At 44.6% G+C, this 18,916-nt stretch overlaps 1 protein-coding gene across 7 annotated transcripts in view; it reads left to right on the top strand.

The window, feature by feature from the left end:
• Positions 1-14,961, top strand: part of DOCK9 (dedicator of cytokinesis 9) — a 299,448-nt gene extending 284,487 nt beyond the window's left edge. For 4 of the 7 annotated variants that reach the window (XM_025364042.1, XM_025364037.1, XM_025364038.1 and 1 more), the window contains 5 exons: positions 3,009-3,219; positions 7,687-7,877; positions 11,007-11,107; positions 11,243-11,381; positions 13,705-14,556. In XM_025364042.1, the coding sequence (XP_025219827.1) occupies positions 3,009-3,219; positions 7,687-7,877; positions 11,007-11,107; positions 11,243-11,381; positions 13,705-13,827 (765 nt within the window). In that variant the 3' untranslated portion in view covers positions 13,828-14,556. Of the gene's footprint in view, positions 1-3,008; positions 3,220-7,686; positions 7,878-11,006; positions 11,108-11,242; positions 11,382-12,299; positions 12,308-13,704 lie in introns of all 7 variants that reach the window. The other 3 variants (XM_025364043.1, XM_025364040.1, XM_025364041.1) reach the window with 1 other exon arrangement.
• Positions 14,962-18,916: the final 3,955 nt, after the last annotated feature.

Genomic DNA, 18,916 nt, shown 5'->3' with positions numbered 1-18,916 from the left:
AGGGGACCGCCAGGGGAGGAGTACACATCTGACTGCTGGGTTCCAGATGCGGAAGTACCCGCCCTTGCCCACTCAGTACCTTGCCTACATTGCACTGAGCCTAGTGGACCCACTCAGTGTTTGTCCAGCCCAGTTTTTTCAGAGAACGACCTCTGCTCTCTTGTGCGGTGGAGCTAGGGAAGGGAACTTGGAATTCCGACTCCAGATGGAGACTTCGGGCCACTGTCCCCATTTTGTGCCCTCCATCTCACTCAGTCTCTCGAATTGCTTCAAGGGTAAGCCTCCGCTGGCTTCTGGGGGCTGCACTGACTCACTTCTGTTACCCACCTCATTGGAACATGGATTAGGTTTCTCTGCTTCGCTGAGTTGGGTAGAACGCCTCAATGTGCCTGTCCTCCAAAAATTCATTAACACGTCTCCTCCGCTGCTATCTTCTGTCCCTGTCCCTGGATCCATGCAGGTTAATTCCTAACTGTCCTTTTAAAGAGTTGCACAAAGGAAAAAGGATGAACACATATGGGTCAATTTTTCACCAGAAACCCTAACTCAACCTTATTATGACCCCCTTGCTTCATAGATTTGCCTCTTTCTCTGAAACTGAAACGTTTGTCTGGATCAAGTGGTTGCTTTAACGGGACAGTCTTTTCTCCAGGTTCTCAGTCATTCTCCTTCCCCTTTAAATATGAGGCAGCAGCTGAGTTACTGGATCATCTCCTCCACCAAGCACCAGTCCTCCCTTCCTGTCCTGATACACATGTCCAGCCCAGAAAGCGAAATGTAGGGAAACACCACTGAAACATGGGCAAGACAGCTTCACTCCCACTGCCTTTAAATTCTTTCTGTTTTAAATTATTTCTGCTAAAGAAAGTTAAGTTTTGGGCTGGACGTGGTGGCTCACGCCTGTAATTCCAGCACTTTGGGAGGCCGAGGCGGGTGGATCACGAGATCAGGAGATCGAGACCATCCTGGCTAACACGGTGAAACCCTGCCTCTACTAAAAATACAAAAAAATTAGCCGGGCATGGCGGCGGGCACCTGTAGTCCCAGCTACTCGGGAGGCTGAGGCAGGACAATGGTGTGAACCTGGGAGGTGGAGCTTGCAGTGAGCTGAGATCATGCCACTGCACTCCAGCCTGGGCAAAAGTGCGAGACTCCGTCTCAAAAAAAAAAAAGAAAGTTAAGTTTTAATAGGTTTGGATACAATTAGAATGAATGGCCAAATGGCTTTTTCTAAAATACAAATAATAACTTTTTTTAATTTTTTTTTTTTGAGATGGAGTCTCACTCTGTCACCCAGGCTGGAGTGCAGTGGCGCGATCTTGGCTCACTGCAATCTCTGCCTCCCAGGTTCGAGAGATTCTCGTGCCTCAGCCTCCCAAGTAGCTGGGGTTACAGGAGTGCGCCACCATACCTGGCTAATTTTTTTATTTTTGGAGAGACAGGGTTTCACCATGTTGGCCAGGCTGTTCTCCAACTCCTGACCTCAAGTGACCTGCCTGCGTCAGCCTCCCAAAGTGCTAGGATTACAGGCGTGAGCCACCAAGTCTGGCCCAAATAATAACTTTCTATGACTTTATGTATTTTCTTCTAAAGTTTCAGGCACTTTTCCATCTGTTTTTCATTCTTCTTCACAGTCATCTCTGTTTTGAGAACAGCTCTCTTTTGTTTGCCTGCTTACACCAGTATGGCTCCATGTTCTCTGCAGTCATTTCTTTTGTGTCCCTTTTTATTGCTCTAGAAGGTTAAACACATTAAAATGCGCAAAATTCATTTGTCTTCCTAGTGAATTAGCTTTTGTTTCTGCATAGGAAATGCCTATGTTTAATTCTCTGTCATGTCACAGAAATGAGAGTACCAGCAATTCTAGCAATGTGGTTTTAAAAGCATTTATGTGTTGAACAGAAACTAAATTTATCATTAGAATAGTCTAGATTAATCAGTACCTGTATTAAATTAATTAATATGTAGCTATTTGCATCTAATCTCAGCTGTCTATAGAGTAATGATAATTTGGAGGCCTAGCTTCCAAACATTATTCCTAAAATAAACATTTGTCTCTCTAAGCCAAATATACTAAAAATGCAGTTTAAGAAACAATCAGGGAAATCCAGACTGAAGGTCATTCAATAAGAAAACCAGCAGTTTGGGAGGCCAAGGCGGGCGGATCACCTGAGGTTGGGAGTTCGAGACCAGCCTGACCAACATGGAGAAACCCTGTCTCTACTAAAAATACAAAATTAGCCGGGCGTGGTGGCACACACCTGTAGTCCCACCTACTCAGGAGGCTGAAGCAGGAGAATCACTTGAACACAGGAGGCAGAAGTTGCAGTGAGCTGAGATCATGCCATTGCACTCCAGCCTGGGCAACAAGAGCGAAACTCTGTCTCAAAAAAAAAAAAAAATTAATTAATTCAATGTTATGGGAAAAATGAATGATAGGGAATTCTTCTAAATTAAACATGACTAGGGACATAACAACTAAATGTAAAGTGTGATTGTTGATTAGATTCTGATCCAAACACAGGTATCTATAACTAACATTCTGGAGACATTTGAGAAGATGGTGCTGTAGACTGGGTATTGGATGCTATTAGGGAATCAGTGTTAATTTGGGCAGGCACGATAACGTATTGTGGTTATAGAAGCGAACGTCCTCAGTTTTAGGAGAAGCTGACTATAGTATCCTGATGTATTCTGCTTGCTTTGAAATGGTTCCACTGGAAAGAAAAGTATGTGTGTGTGTGTGCGCGTACATAGGTGTATGTGTGTGTGTGCGCACGTACATAGGTGTGTGTGTGTGCGCGTACATAGGTGTATGTGTATGTATATTTGAGACAAATAGAGCAAACTGCTAGCAGTTGTTGATCCAAGTGGTGGATATGTGGATGTTTGTTGTACTCTTTTCTCCGTTATATTTACTAATAAAACGTTGGAAAATGCCACGTAGGTAAGGACTGAGCAGTTCCTTCACGGAGTACCAATCTTCCATTGTGCTGTTTCAATTAAAGGTCAACCCTAAGGATCTGGATTCCAAGTATGCCTACATCCAGGTGACTCACGTCATCCCCTTCTTTGACGAAAAAGAGTTGCAAGAAAGGAAAACAGAGTTTGAGAGATCCCACAACATCCGCCGCTTCATGTTTGAGATGCCGTTTACGCAGACCGGGAAGAGGCAGGGCGGGGTGGAAGAGCAGTGCAAACGGCGCACCATCCTGACAGGTATGGGCCCCAGAAGCCTCATGGACACCAGCCTGGACGCCTCGCTGAAGAGCTGTCCAGAGGGATTCAGAAGCTTCAGGACTGGAAGGGCCTTTCGAGCTCAGTTAGCCACCACCACACCCATTTCAGTTTCCCATTTATCTAGTGCTTCCTTTTGAATACTTGCGATGTTTTTCTGTTGACACTTCCTTCTTCCACAAGACCAGAAGTTCATATCCAATCGAAGGTCACTTACTCTTCTGAGAGTCTGATGAAAATGGCAGGCCTTATGTGCCCAGATGCTTTTGCACACAGTCTAAGGTGACTTATGGACTCCAGGTCCAGCAGCCACACCCAGTCCTGGAGGGACCCATCTCACACACCTGTCTCAGGTTCTAGCATGGACCTGCTCAGCAGTCTCAGGCTGTGAGTAAACGAGATGTGAGCTCGGATCGCCCCACATCATTGCCCCTGGGGGCTGGCCAGCTGCCACTTGAATGCCTCCTCCGCCAGGAAGCTCACTGCATTCAGTGGCTGTCCACAATTTCAGCTTAGGCAGTTCTCACTGATCCCTTTGGCACTGTTGAGCCAGTGACAGCCTACTCTGGGAAATGTGTTTTGCATCATTTCCCAGCCCCTGGCAAGTGTCCAGTCATCCTCGGGTGATTTTTACCTTCTGGGGGAGAGCTTGACCCATCCATGCCTCGTTAGGGTCAGCGACATCACTGGGGTAACCTAACATAAAATGCTTCCTTGACCAAGCAATATCAGTGGGAGGGCCGTTCAGAATGCCAGGTGTGCCAGTTTTCACCACACGTCTTCCGAAGAGTGGCCCTAGTTAAGTCAGACCAGGAAAGGGCCTGCTTCCCGGAAGTTGGGGTTGTTGAGTTTCCGTCTGGGCAATAATATGCACTATCATGATGAGCGGAAGGAGCTGTGGACATGCCGCGCCCAGGGGCTTATCAGCTCTCACCCGCAAAGTGTATGCTTTAAAAAGACAGATTGGATGGCGTGGGGTTTATATCTCAGTAAAGCTGTTATCAAAAAAAAAATACAGGTTTTTACGAATTAGCCCAGGACAACGTATTGCAGGGAGCTTTTCACACTCCCTAGGAGGGAAATGAGATAAAAGTTAAAACAAAACAAACAAAACTGTGTTCTTAAAGTGTCCCTACTCCTGCTTTTAAGAAGATAGCATATGTAAAGCACAAATGATATTATCCTCACAAACATCACCCCACCCCAAATAATTATTTTTTTAATGCACACATTAGTAGCAAATTCTCATTAAGCAAGATAACTGCTCTTCGAGATGGAATCACTTTATGGGAATCACCAGCTTACAGTGTTTATGGCTCAGCTGTGATGACTTCCCTTCTGACCCGCTAAGTCAGTGGTTACCAAAGGTTGGTCCAGGACCAGCAGCATCAGCACCCCCAGGGAACTTGTTAGAGATGGAAGTTCCAGGTCCCCACCTCCGAAACTGCTGGATCAGAAACTCTGGGGGCAGGGCCAGCTCTTTGTGTTCAGCAAGCCCTCCCGGTGATCCTGGTGCACGCTCAGATTAGAGAACTGCTGCCTGTAATAAACCTAGTTCACTGCTGAGTCAGGGTCAGGAGTTTTGGGTTGGTTATTGTTAAGGCAGTGTACTGATTCATAAATGTTCATGACGATAGGCTGTTTTCCCAGGGCACATTTCTCCATCGTTTTGTTAGGGACTACTTTAGATTAGATAAAGCACATGAGCAATGCTCTGTATCTGCAGGAACAAGGGGACAGAGAGTGCGCTGCAGAGAGAGGCGGGACAGACACCTGTGTTGTTGGCTTAGGGATTGCCGTCCACAGCTGTGGGTTGAGACAGCCTACACAGCGGCGATGCTGTCCTGGGGGTCCTGTAGGCCTGGGTCACAGCCTCACTGTGTGACCTTGGGCAGGTCACGCTTCCTCTCTGTGCCTTAGTTTCCTCATCTGCAAAATGCAGTTAGGACTCTCATTATATTGTCATAACTTTGTAAACAGTAAGCAGCAGAGGAAAGAAAGTTCTTCACTTTTTGCTAGATTTCATCTGTTGAGCTAGATACACACACCAGGGCATTCTGAAGGCTGGACCTGAGGCTTTTCCCTCAAGTTATCAACCCCTCAGGTTCCTCTTCCATTGCATTGCTTTGTACCTAACCTTTGGCCTTCCAAAGGTCAAAGGGAGCCCAGGCCTTCCCTGCCCTCTGCACCAGGAAAAGGCTCACCTTCCTGGGTAGTTCACAGTCAGCTGACTGTAACTGTGCGATCATTTGAAAAACCTCATGGTCACCCTCCAGCCTCCTTCAGTGGAAATTTCTGAGCCTGTCCCAAAGAAGGGGGGCGGGGAGATGCCTCCCTGCCTTCTTTCATGGAACTTCTGCCAAGGAGTTTCTTCCCAGTCACTATTCCAGAGTCTTCCAAACCTGGGTTAGCCTCCGGCCCTCCACCTTCTATTCAAGACACACAAACCAGCAGTCACCATACTCATCACTGGACCTGCCCTGTCCTCCTTTCTAAAGGGCTGGCTCAATCGATCACCTAATTGTCCACCTTCCAGAGCCAGGTTGGACTCTCATGCAGTCATTTGAGCAGTAATGCATTCATTCATTCAACAAAATGTATTGCACACTGACACTGTGCCCATTGGCACGCTAATGAAACACATCTGTGGGCCTGTGCAGCTGGCATTCTAGCCAGAGGAGACAGACGATAAACAGTACCCAGATGAGTAAATATACTTCTGGTGGAACGTGATCTGTATTCCAGAGAAAGCAAAAGGAGACTGGGAACCTAGAGTTGACCTCCTTCCTCAGAAACAGGAAGGCAGCCCCACTCCTCCCCTGAAGCACAGCCCTCTGTCCAAATACAAGCAGGCCTCTGCCAGCGCTCCCTCCCTGGCTAGGGAGCAGCGAGGCTGAGTCCTCGCCATCCTACCAGGGAGCTTTATGGATCCCCAGCGCTACCACTTAAAATCTGTGAAACCAAGTCAGGAATCCTTCACCTTTCACTGATAAAACATTGTGAAAAGGCAGCAGGCCTGTAAGTATGTGACAAATGAGGCTGCCTCAGGGCGGTCATGTTTTGCACCTTTGTCTGGATGTTGGACGGCCCATCGGAGCCCTATGTTTCCCAGGGGCTGGCCCTGTTTCCCGTCCTGTGATGAGTCCTTCCCAATTAAACTCTTCCCTAGCCACTTGCTAACTAGAGACCAGGACCACTCCCATCTGACATTTGCTTGTTCAAAAAGAAAATAAGCTTTTAAGTACATATCTACTATCTATTAGTAAATATATGTCAAGTGAGAATATTATAGATATTTCTATATTATACAGAGCAGTAAGAAATGTGAAACAGCAAATCAGAACCTGCTGCTTTTCTGTTCATTTTTAAATTAACTCCTTTGTGTTCATGTTTAGGTATCTCATTATGATAAAGGAAAACAATGTTAATCAGTTATTTTGGTTTAAAAATATATAAGAAAAAGTAAATACTTTTATTTTTATTTCTTATTCATTGCTGTAAGTTTCAAAATACCTTTATTCGCACGACAGCTCCAAAAGTTTGTGAATTTCTGGTTCATGAAATCCTTTGCTTAGGAGTCTATTCTTTGTGTTTTTTTGGTTTGGGTTTTGGGGGATGGTTTTTGTTTTCTTTTTTGAGAGAGGGTCTCACTCTGTAGCCCAGGCTGGAGTACAGTGGCACAATCACAGCTCACTGCAGCCTTGACCTCGCGGGCTTAAGCCAGCCACATCAGTTTCCCCAGTAGCTGGGACTACAGGCATACACCACCATACCCAGCGAATTTTTGTAATTTTGTAAAAATTTTTTTGCCATGTTGCCCAGGCTGGTCTCGAACTCCTGGGCTCATGTGATCTACCAGCCTCGGCCTCCCAAAGTGCTAGGATTACAGGAGTGAGCACCGTGCCCACCCTAGGAATATATTATTGTTTCTTATATTCTACTCATTTCTCAGATTTGTGCAAATTTAGCATGTGGTTCAAAGTTATTCTATGGACAAAAATGAATTTTCTCAAGGATATTTTTATGGAACTATTTCCTGGACTTAATCTGTTATGTAGTATCTCAAAATTGTTTAGTCTTTTTTATGTTGTGAAAGTCGTCGTATATCCACTAACTCATTCAGACCTCAGAGCTTCCAAGGAAGGTAGGGCATTTGGAGTGAGAAAATTGAGTGGAGAATGATAACCTGATTTATTTAAAGACACGCTTGTCACATTAAAAAGATAACAAGGGCCCAACTCTCTTGACTTTATGAGATACACGATTGTAAAGGAAGACAATATTCTAGCTCTACCAATTACTAGTATGTGTCTTTGGCAAGCTTTGAGTTTCTTGTTTTAAAATGTGAGGAATAATGACATCTGTAATAATCATTTCTGATAATAATCACCTCAGTAACACTAAAGCTCATGCAAGCCGTGGAGTAATTCTGGGGTTCACCCTCTGCAGCCATACACTGCTTTCCTTATGTGAAGAAGCGCATCCCTGTCATGTACCAGCACCACACTGACCTGAACCCCATCGAGGTGGCCATTGACGAGATGAGTAAGAAGGTGGCAGAGCTCCGGCAGCTGTGCTCCTCGGCCGAGGTGGACATGATCAAACTGCAGCTCAAGCTCCAGGGCAGCGTGAGTGTTCAGGTGAGCCAGGCACAGCAGGCCGGAGGGCGGCAGGGGAAGCCCTTGCCCATGGGTGACTTGCGAGTCATTTCCACCAACAAGGTCTACTTGAGAGCCTCAGTTTACCAAGTGATCCCTGCTCCCTTCCCCCAACGTCTGTGACATTTCTCCTGATATCAGAAGGGGAGGAAACCTCATGATCCCCACCCCCCGCCCCATGAGGACTGACTGACTGACTGTGGGGACAAGCGCCAGATCTCCATACACTACCCTGATTTGTCAGTATTTGGGGAATTCTGGGTGCCTGATTAGAAGCATCAAGACTCTTCCAAATACAAAGAAGTGTGGAGAGCAGTAGGTTTTCCTATAAAACTGTTGTTTTCTGTTTTCTGTGAAAATCGTATCCAAAAAAGTACCTTAAGTTTTACTCTCTTAATGGTATCTTTTGATTAATGAATTCACTATTTTAATATAGCCCAGTCAATCAATTTTTTCTTTATTGGTAGCATTTTTACGTTCTCTTTAAGAAATCTGTGTCTACTCCAAGATTTCACAGATATTCTCCTCGGTTTTCCTCCTTTGCTCAGCATCCGCATTAGGTCTGCAGTCCATCCGGAACTGATTTTTGTATATGTTATAGTGTGAAGGTCAGGATATATTTTTTCCATATGACCTTCCAAGTGATTTACACAATTTATTGAAAAGATCATCTTTGATCTAGATACTAACATATATGTTCAGCTTGTGAAAATTCATCAAGCTATATACTTGTGATATATGCACTTTTCCGTTCGTATATTATACTTTAATAAGAGGTTTTTAAAAAGTTATCTTTCTTACATGGTTTCCTAGTTAATTGGTAAATGTTAAATCACTTCCCTCCAGTAACAAGTGTGACTCTTTACTTTCTTGGTATTTTTAAGTGTATATAGTTGAAGCACATGTTTGTTCATATGTATATATATGTGTGTGTGTGTATATATTTATTTGTATATCCTATTATTTTATCTTTCAAGAAGGGTATGTTTATGAAAGTTACATGTAGATTATAATACATAGGTTTTGGTTTTTTTGGTTCATTTTCTGAAATTGTATTTTGTCAACTTCCCATCAGATCCACACTAAAGAACCATGAGTTGTTGCCTATACAATTCAATAGACATCTTTGTGTCATTCACCACAAAAGCATTTACAGATGTTTTTAATCTCTTTCCTGATACTCTCAAAGACATATGCACCAAATAAGTTAGCAAGTGAACATAAGTATTCCAGCAATGTGAGTGATTACGTAACAGGTCCAGAGGCCACAGTTTTCTGTCGCTAAAAACAAAACCACTCAATCGACATTATCTGGGAACATCCAGTCCCTATGGAAAGGCCACCAGACGGCTGTGGCACCAGTCCAGGGTAGGGCTGGACCATTGAGCTTTCTAAAAGGCAAAATATGCCCTGCTAATTTGATGGTAACCTTAGCGTTTTAAATTCCCAATCATCTTAAAAAGCAAGAAATTCCGTGTTGAAATGAGAAGATTAAGTTTATACTCATAAAGTATATGAGTATACTTTAGTATACTACCAAAGTAACAACAAAGTTGCAGCCAGAGGAAATTAACTTTATCGTTTTATTTGCGTATCTCTGTAATTGTTTCATCAAGCAGCTCACTGGCGCTGCAGCTTTACTGGGCAGAGCCGTCTGTGGAGCTTCTTGGTATTTCACTCCAAGATCTTGTTATCAGACCTTATGGAGACTCATCAGCCTTCCTCTTTCTATCTTCTTCAAATATGGACCGTCTTGTATCATTTTAGATGATCAGTCATTTGGGTCATCTTCAGGTGATTAATACGGTTCCCCCCACACACCAGCCTGGTGCTGAGTTCCACCCTCACGCATCTTGGGCTGTTCACCCATTGCTCCTGGCTCCGAGGCCCCCCTCTGACCACTGTGGCTGGAACCCTCCTGTCTCCCCACGTCTGCTGTGAGTTCCTGTGGCTCAGTTTTCCTGCCATTGCTAGACAAGTCCTGCCTACCATGGGTCAGAACCACACACTGACAGCTCCCCTAATTCCTTGCTAAGCTCACCAGACCTTCCGGGAAATATCATGCAGTGACCACATAGTCACGTTCTTTCCCAGGCTGTCTCAGATGCCTGGAACATTCTTCTTCCCATCTCAGTGTGTCCAACCTTCTTTCTCACCACATTCTTACCTTTCCTTACTTATCCAAAATCCGCAGACTCTTCTTATTTTTTTTTTTTTTTTTGAGGCGGAGTCTCGCTCTGTTGCCCAGGCTGGAATGCAGTGGCGTGATCTTGGCTCACTGCAAGCTCTGCCTCCCGGGTTCCCACCATTCTCCTGCCTCAGCCTCCCGAGTAGCTGGGACTACAGGCGCCGCCACCACGCCCGGCTAATTTTTTGTATTTTTAGTAGAGACGGGGTTTCACTGTGTTAGCCAGGATGGTCTCGATCTCCTGACCTCGTGATCCGCCCGTCTCGGCCTCCCAAAGTGCTGGGATTATAGGCTTGAGCCACCGCGCCCGGCCCCGCAGACTCTTCTTAGCTGCTTGGAAGGATGATGCAGGGTTCTGCTTCACTCACGCCTGCTGTCTGCTCCTAACATCTGGCTCTCCAGCACACCGCAAATGCTCACTTCATCCAAGCATAGCACATCAGTTTGCCCGTGGCTGTCTAAAACAATCCAATGAAATGAACAGTTACTGTATTTTTCAGTTTTTCACTGAATTCACCAGATTGGCCTGTTAGTTCAGTGTAGTGCGGCACAAATCCCCGTGACTAAACACCTTGGAAGTAAGAATCCTTGACCTGGATTTGGAAGACCTGGGCTGTGATCTCTGATGTTTTGCTTATTGGCTGTTGAAACTTGAACAGGCCCCTAAGTTTTCCAAGCATTGGTTTCTTCCTACATAAAATAAACCATCACCACAAGTGCCCCGAAGATGGCTGAGATCATGGAATCAAGCGGTGTGCAACAGAGTGAGCTTCATGGTTTCTTTTTGGGCTTAAGTTCCTGGAAGGCAGGGATTGTGAGTAGCTCACGCCGACAGGCTTTTTAGTGCCTGCACACTGAAACTGAGCAGATTATCGTGGTAATCTTCCTCCTAATGCAACTGAAAACCTTTGCTCTTTGTCTAGGTCAATGCTGGCCCCCTGGCCTATGCGCGAGCTTTCTTAGATGACACAAACACAAAGCGATATCCCGACAATAAAGTGAAGCTGCTTAAGGAAGTTTTCAGGTAAAGCACACTGAAAGCATCTTTTTCTCTTCGAGTATTGAGCATTTCTGCGCTCCTTCGGGAGGGAGATGCTGCTGGTCGGACTCATGCCTTATCCTCTGCGTGCCTTTGTTTCTCCCACCTGTACCATTCCAGGCAATTTGTGGAAGCTTGCGGGCAAGCCTTAGCGGTAAACGAACGTCTGATTAAAGAAGACCAGCTCGAGTATCAGGAAGAAATGAAAGCCAACTACAGGGAAATGGCGAAGGAGCTTTCTGAAATCATGCATGAGCAGGTAAGGGCCGCGCTGGCTCCAACAACTTGGAGTTCTTGGTTAGGGGTGTGAGGTACACCCTATCGTGACCTAGGCCACCTGATATCCTTCCAGAACCGTGGCATCTGAAGGAGAATGTGGCATACCACACTCCTGCCATGCTCTAGCACCAGGTCATTTGGGAACAGCGAACAGATTGCCCATACGCTGTTATCCACGGCAAGCAGGGGAGAGCAGGCCTGCCTCCTCGTGGCTCTAAGAGGTGGCCGTGTTTCCTAAGCTTTCTCTCTCCCCACCCCATCTAGCCAAAAAGAAAAGGAAAAACTCACACGAAAATATCCATACTCTTCTGACAACTGTATTCCTTTAATCCCTTGAAAAAAGCAGGACTTGCCAACCTGGTTTAAGGAATTATCTGTTGCATTCAATGTTTTTGCCATTTAAAAATACAGACCGATTCCATTTTTGATGATGTACAGCGGGCCTTAGCATTGTGAATTCTTCCTTTAAGTTCCTTGTCACTACGGGCATCTTCCTTGATTATTTTGCTGTTATCTCCTTCCTGTGGGTTTCTTCAGTAGGATTCTGTGTGTGGGCTCAGCTGTCACAGAGGAGATGGTGACCCGTACCCAGGGAATGCCTAGAGCAGCATCCACATTGTTTTTTTGTTTGTTTTTTTTCTTTTTTTTTTTTGTGAGGGGTCTGTCTCAGTCACTGTCCTTTATCTATAATTGACGTTAGCACCTTGATAACACAGAACTGCTCTGTCTGGCCCCTCCATTACCGTCCTTCAGTCTGGCACAGTGGAAGCCAGGGCCATTTGTGGAGTTATCTTATCCCCTGACAGTTTAGTTAGGACATTTTCATTGCAGGAAACGAACGTCAGTGTGTGAGCTTTAACTCACTTGCTTTTTTTCTCCTCCATGCTAACATGTTCAGCTGGGATGGTAATGTCATTTTAAAATTTTATTTTTCTGATAATCTGACTCAGAAAAAGCTGTTACTTTTTTTTGAGTTTGAGCAGCTGCAGACATTGGCATAATGACAGTACATGGGCAGAGGAAAGCACCCTCTTCTGGACATGTTAAAAAGTAGAGGCCGGACGTGGTGGCTCACTCCTGTAATCCCAGCACTTTGGGAGGCCAAGGCAGGTGGATCATCTGAGGTCAGGAGTTCGAGACCAGCCTGGCCAACATGGTGAAACACCATCTTTACTAAAAAATATAAAAATTAGCTGGGCGTAGTGGTGCACACCCTAGTCTCAGCTACTCGGGAGGCTGAGGCAGGAGAATTGCTGGAACCCAGGAGGTGGAGGCTGCAGTGTGCCAAGATTATGCTGCTGCCCTCCAGCCTGGGCAACAGAACGAGACTCTATCTCAAAAAAAAAAAAAAAAAAGAAAGAAAAAATGGAAACAATTAGAGGAAGGAATGTCTGAATAATTAAGCAGAACAGGAGGGACTCATGGGAACCAATTTTTGGAGAAAACTTGAGATCTTTTCTGTGGAGCCTCCAGATTCCTATAGAATGGAGAGTTTGGTCAGTGGGTGCTGACATTGGGGATATTTAATGCACTTGCTGTCAACTGCACCTTGAACTTTCCATTATGCCAACAGCTGTGAAGACTGAGCCCCTTTGAACCCCTTGAAGGGCTGTGGTGGGGGTAGACCTGCTTTGGTGTTTCCAGAGGAGCCTCTGCTGGAGGTCAAGACCTACACTCAGATCCTTCCAGGCACCACTGGGCATGGAAAAATACTTGTTCAGGGTCAGAGGAGTAGCCACCCTCTCCCAAGACAAAATCTGTAAGACCCTGAGAAAAGGAGGCAGGAGAGAAACACAAATGCTCCAGATTTATTTTTAAAGGCTTTTTCAAGGTCAAGGCTAGGTTGTGTCCCAGTCAAGCACATGTAGGTAGACCTCACGTTGCCTTATGATCTGGTGAGCCTACAAGGCTGTCCATTCGCTAGCTTTGTAAAGGAAACATAATGTGCTGTTCTTGACTTTCTTCTAATAATCTCACCCAAGAACAGGCATTCACTAGATAAGCTGCAAGTCTCCCTCTGTAAACCACCAGCCAGGCTTTTCGGGCACTCATCACTCACGTGATGGAGTGAGTGTAGACTTGTGTGTGTGATGTGGGGTGCAACACTTTGAGAAATATCTGCTGCATCCTTACACTCAGTAACATTGTGTTGCACATGGCAACATTGCCTTAAACTCTGTAACATTGTGTTATACTTGGTAACATTGTGTCACACATGGCAACATTGCATTGCATATGGTAACACTGTGTCACACATGGCAACATTGTGTTGCACTCAGTAACATTGTGTTTCTGTCCTGGAGATCTGCCCCCTGGAGGAGAAGACGAGTGTCTTACCGAATTCCCTTCACATCTTCAATGCCATCAGTGGGACGCCAACAAGCACAATGGTTCATGGGATGACCAGCTCGTCTTCGGTCGTGTGATTACACCTCATGGCCCGATTGTGGGGACTTGCTTTGTCATTTGCAAACTCAGGATGCTTTCCAAAGCCAATCACTGGGGAGACCGAGCACAGGGAGAACCAAGGGGAAGGGGAGAGAAAGGAAATAAAGAACTATGTTATTTCTTAACAGATTTTCTATAGGAGTTGTAAGAAGGTGCACATATTTTTTTAAATCTCACTGGCAATATTCAAAGTTTTCATTGTGTCTTAACAAAGGTGTGGTAGACACTCCTGAGCTGGACTTAGATTTTATTCTTCCTTGCAGAATAGTGTTAGAATAAATGGCCTACAGAAAAAAAGGTTCTGGGATCTACATGGCAGGGAGGGCCGCACTGACATTGATGCCTGGGGGACCTTTTGCCTCGAGGCTAAGCTGGAAAATCTTGAAAATATTTTTTTTTTCCTGTGGCACATTCAGGTTGAATACAAGAACTATTTTTGTGACTAGTTTTTGATGACCTAAGGGAACTGACCATTGTAATTTTTGTATCAGTGAACCAGGAGATTTAGTGCTTTTATACTCATTTCCTTGCATTTAAAAAAATATGAAGGCTTAAGGAATTATGTGAGCTTAAAACTAGTCAAGCAGTTTAGAACCAAAGGCCTATATTAATAAACACAACTATGCTGAAAAGTACAAAGTAGTACAGTATATTGTTATGTACATATCATTGTTAATACAGTCCTGCCACTCTGTACATATATGTATTACATTTCTACATTTTTAATACATGAGCTTCTGCATTAAGTTTAATTGTGATAAATCTGTGCTGTTCCAGTATATGCAATACACTTTAATGTTTTATTCTTGTACATAAAAATGTGCAATATGGAGATGTATACAGTCTTTACTATATTAGGTTTATAAACGGTTTTAAGAATTTCATCCTTTTGCCAAAACGGTGGAGTATGTAATTGGTAAATCATAAATCCTGTGGTGAATGGTGGTGTAATTTAAAGCTGTCACCATGTTATATTTTCTGTTAAGACATTAATTTAGTAATTTTATATTTGGGAAAATAAAGGTTTTTAATTTTATTTAACTGGAATCACTGCCCTGCTGTAATTAAACATTCTGTACCACATCTGTATTAAAAAGACATTGCTGACTATTTGGGAGTGGCTGCTGGGTGTTTATTGTTCAGCAGTCCTAAGGGAACAGGATACCAAAATCCTCGAGGGTGAAATCACACGGGGTCTGAAATTGTCTTTAATATACTTGAGCGGGGAAAAAAAGAGTGGGTAGAGACCACAGGACTGACAGAATGCTAGTCATTGTTGAGGCTGAAGTTGGGTGCATGGGGAAGCATGATACCCGTTTCTCTGCTTTTGTGGAAGTTTCCATGATACGGATTTCCCAAGCAGGGGTCACGTCTTCAGAGGACCTGGCTGAATGCTTTGTTGGACCGTGGTCAGGATCTAAATCATACCAGTTACTCCCAAGTTCATGTGGATACCTTGCTACCTCTTCCTTTTTCCCCTTCGGCTGTAGCAAGATGTCCATCTTTATCCCCTCCCTTACTGGCTTCCGAGATGAGAACGCTGGGATAATGCATAGGCAGCCAGGCGCACCCTCTGTGCCCCACATGGTCAAGATCCCTGAACCGGGTCACATGATGGCTCCAGTTGCAGGTGCTGTTCCAGTTTCTGGTGTGCCTGGTGGCCCCAGCAGGTAGGTCAGCCCCTTGTCACTCAGCCCCATATGGTTCCATTGATGGAACTACATAAAATACTGAACAAAATAAAATAGCTGGGGTTTTGCCTTGAAGGGCTGTAAAGGCTGTCTTTTTATGTGACCAGTTAAGGAAAGAAAACGTGGGGTGCTGTGCACCCCTTGAGCACCCAGAAGCCAAGGGTCTTGTGACATCTGAAACATTTGCTACCTACCAATGGTAAGGCAAGAGGTCTTGGGAAGAGATGAAGAGGGGGCGAAGGGTCGCCACGACCCACCCGAATCGACAGCCCACTTATGCACTCATGACGCCACTGGGGCTCACCCAGCATACGTTTGTTCCATGTTGCTGACATCCCAGCCCAGGCTAATAAACCTGAAGGCAAACATCAGCAGGTATGGGAGAAGAGCCTGGTGCTGAGCTGGACTGTCTAGTCATAAACGCCTCATCTAGAAACCATAAAACTCAAGTCACCATGTAGTAAGATAAATAGAAGTCTAGAAAGAGCCCATATCAGATAAAGGTAAGTCTGGAAGGCAGCCAGCCCTTGCTGATGACAGGAGTGGAGAGGGGAGCCATCTCTAAGTTGGGAACATCCTGCGGGGAAACATTCACATCAATTAAATCTTCCCTTCGTTATGTACAAACACTGGCGGAGCATTTTCTTGGGAATTTGTATTGCTAGTCTTCGGTAAATGGGGGTGGTTTTCCCATAGGTCCTACTTACTCTTTCTTTTAATTGAGGTAAAATATACATAAAATGTATCAGTTTAACCATTTTTAAGTGTAAGTTTCATTGGCATCAAGTAGATTCTCATTGTTGTGCAACCATCACCACCCTCCGTCTCCAGATATTCGTCTTCCCAAACTCACACTCAGTACTCATTAAACAGGAACTTCCTCCCCCCCCCCAACACTGCTTTTGAGGCGACACCGGAATTAAAACTCTAGTTAGTACCTTATCTGAGATATTAGCCAGGTGGCAACAAATAGAGCCAGCCCCTAGCACAGAAGACAGCTGCTGAGAGCAGACTGCAAGATGGCAAGGTAACCTGAGAGATGAGAAGCAGCCATCCGGAACGGTTTAATCATATAACTCAAAGTAGTGACTCCATTCCAAGAAAATGTGATCTCCATCCATGGGGGATCGTTTGTATAAACCATGGTACATCCAGATAGTGGAATACTGTGCAGCTGTAAGAATCTGCTCATTTAATGTATGTAAGTTGGCTGGGCGCAGTGGCTCACACCTGTAATCCCAGCACTTTGGGAGGCCGAGGTGGGCAGATCACTTGAGGTCAGAAGTTCGAGACCAGCATGGCCAACATGGTGAAACTCTGTCTTTACTAAAAATTCAAAAATTAGCCACTCATGGTAGCAGGTGCCTGTAATCCAGCTACTTGGGAGACTGAGGAACTAGAATCACTTGAACCTGGGAAGCAGAGTTTGCAGTGAGCCGAAATCACACCACTGCACTCCAGCCTAGGTGACGAGTGAGACTCTGCCTCAAAAAATAATAATAATGTATACAATTTGATGAGAGCAGACACGCATACACCTGTGATACCATCACCACAATTGAGGTAAAACATAGTAAATATATCCATCACTTCAAGAAGTTTCCTCGTGCTTCCCCCTTATTTTGTGGTAAGGACACTTAACACGAGATTAACCCTCTTAACAAATTTGTCAGTGCACAATAACAGCAATGTGTATAGGCAAATAACATGTTTTACAGTTGTTACCTACAGCAAGGGAGAAGGAATGATGTACAGGGGACAGGGCTAAGAGAGACACTTGTCTAATATCATTTGCTGTATAGATTTGGCTTTAGAACCATGAAAATATTTACATAATTATCAAATGAAGTTTTAAATTTCTAGAAAATTGAAGGCAAAGGCCGGGCGCGGTGGCTCAAGCCTGTAATCCCAGCACTTTGGGAGGCCGAGACGGGCGGATCACAAGGTCAGGAGATCGAGACCATCCTGGCGAACCCGGTGAAACCCCGTCTCTACTAAAAAATACAAAAAACTAGCCGGGCGAGGTGGCGGGCGCCTGTAGTCCCAGCTACTCGGGAGGCTGAGGCCGGAGAATGGCGTGAACCCGGGAGGCGGAGCTTGCAGTGAGCTGAGATCCGGCCACTGCACTCCAGCCTCGGTGACAGAGCGAGACCCTGTCTCAAAAAAAAAAAAAAAAAAGAAAGAAAGAAAATTGAAGGCAAAATGTGATAAATGAACCTAGCCATACAATACAATGGTGGTAACATACAGAAAGGAATTATTTCAAACAACTGTAAACTACAGCAATTTTACTGTGCTTTCTTAGTGTGATATGCCCTCAGGTCAGGAAGAGTGGCAATTAATAAATAAATGATTGATAAACAAAAACTAGTTTCAGTAATCAAAAAGTGTTGCATCGGTTTTTATTCTGAGACTGTTTTATGTTTATTGCCAGAGAGAGTAAATGAGTATTTATGCTGGTATCATTGGGAACCAGGTTTTTACATGGGAAAAGAAAAGATGTGTCTATAAGACCAGCAGGGTTAAATTAAAACACTTTAGTCTGAACTTGATCTGGAAATACCAACTGGGACTCATGATGTATTTTGTCTTAAACACACACTTATTTCCTAACTTGGCTCACTGGAAAAGACCTAAAAACAATGACCAACCCAGCAGCTACCGAGCACCACTAGTGCCCAAATTGTGAACCAGGCTCCCTGGAGAAGGTCTGATTCTAGATTTAGGAAAATGTCCAGGGCAAGTTGAACTTTTTTTTTTTTTTTTTTTTTTTTAGACAGGGTCTCGCTCTGTCACCCAGGCTGGAGTGCAGTAGCATGATCTTGGCTCACTACAACCTCTGCCTCCCAGGTTCAGGCGGTTCTCCTGCCTCAGACTCCCGAGTAGCTGGGATTATAGGTGTGTACCACCATGCCCAGCTTATTTTTATATTTTTAGTAGAGACAGGTTTCACTGGGTTGGCCAGGCTGGTCTGGAACTCCTGACCTCTAGTGATCCACCTACCTCGACCTCCCAAAGTGCTGGGATTACAGGTGTGAGCCACCACACCTGGCCAACATCTTTTCATACTGCATATCAAGGGTGCCAGCAAGGATACTTGGGGTCATGTGAGAAGGATTTTAAAGAAGCTCCCACTAGCAAGGTGCGCAATGGGCATCAGTAAGAATAACTGCAAGGCAGTGAGAGTAATCGTGCCATGCATTCCAGCCTAAGTGACAGAGCCAGACCCCATCTCAAAATAATAATAATACATAATAATAATAATAACAACTGCAACGGACTGAAAGTATGTAATTAAGTCTATGAGTTCATAGTGGTGCCAGAAGAAATGAAAGAAAAACTGCTTGGTAACCATTGAAGGAACTGACATTACCAA

Source organism: Theropithecus gelada, chromosome 17 (genome assembly GCF_003255815.1).
Source record: "Theropithecus gelada isolate Dixy chromosome 17, Tgel_1.0, whole genome shotgun sequence".
Taxonomy (NCBI): domain Eukaryota; kingdom Metazoa; phylum Chordata; class Mammalia; order Primates; family Cercopithecidae; genus Theropithecus; species Theropithecus gelada.
Note: the sequence above shows the minus strand (reverse complement) of the source record. Positions and strands in the feature narration are given on the sequence as shown.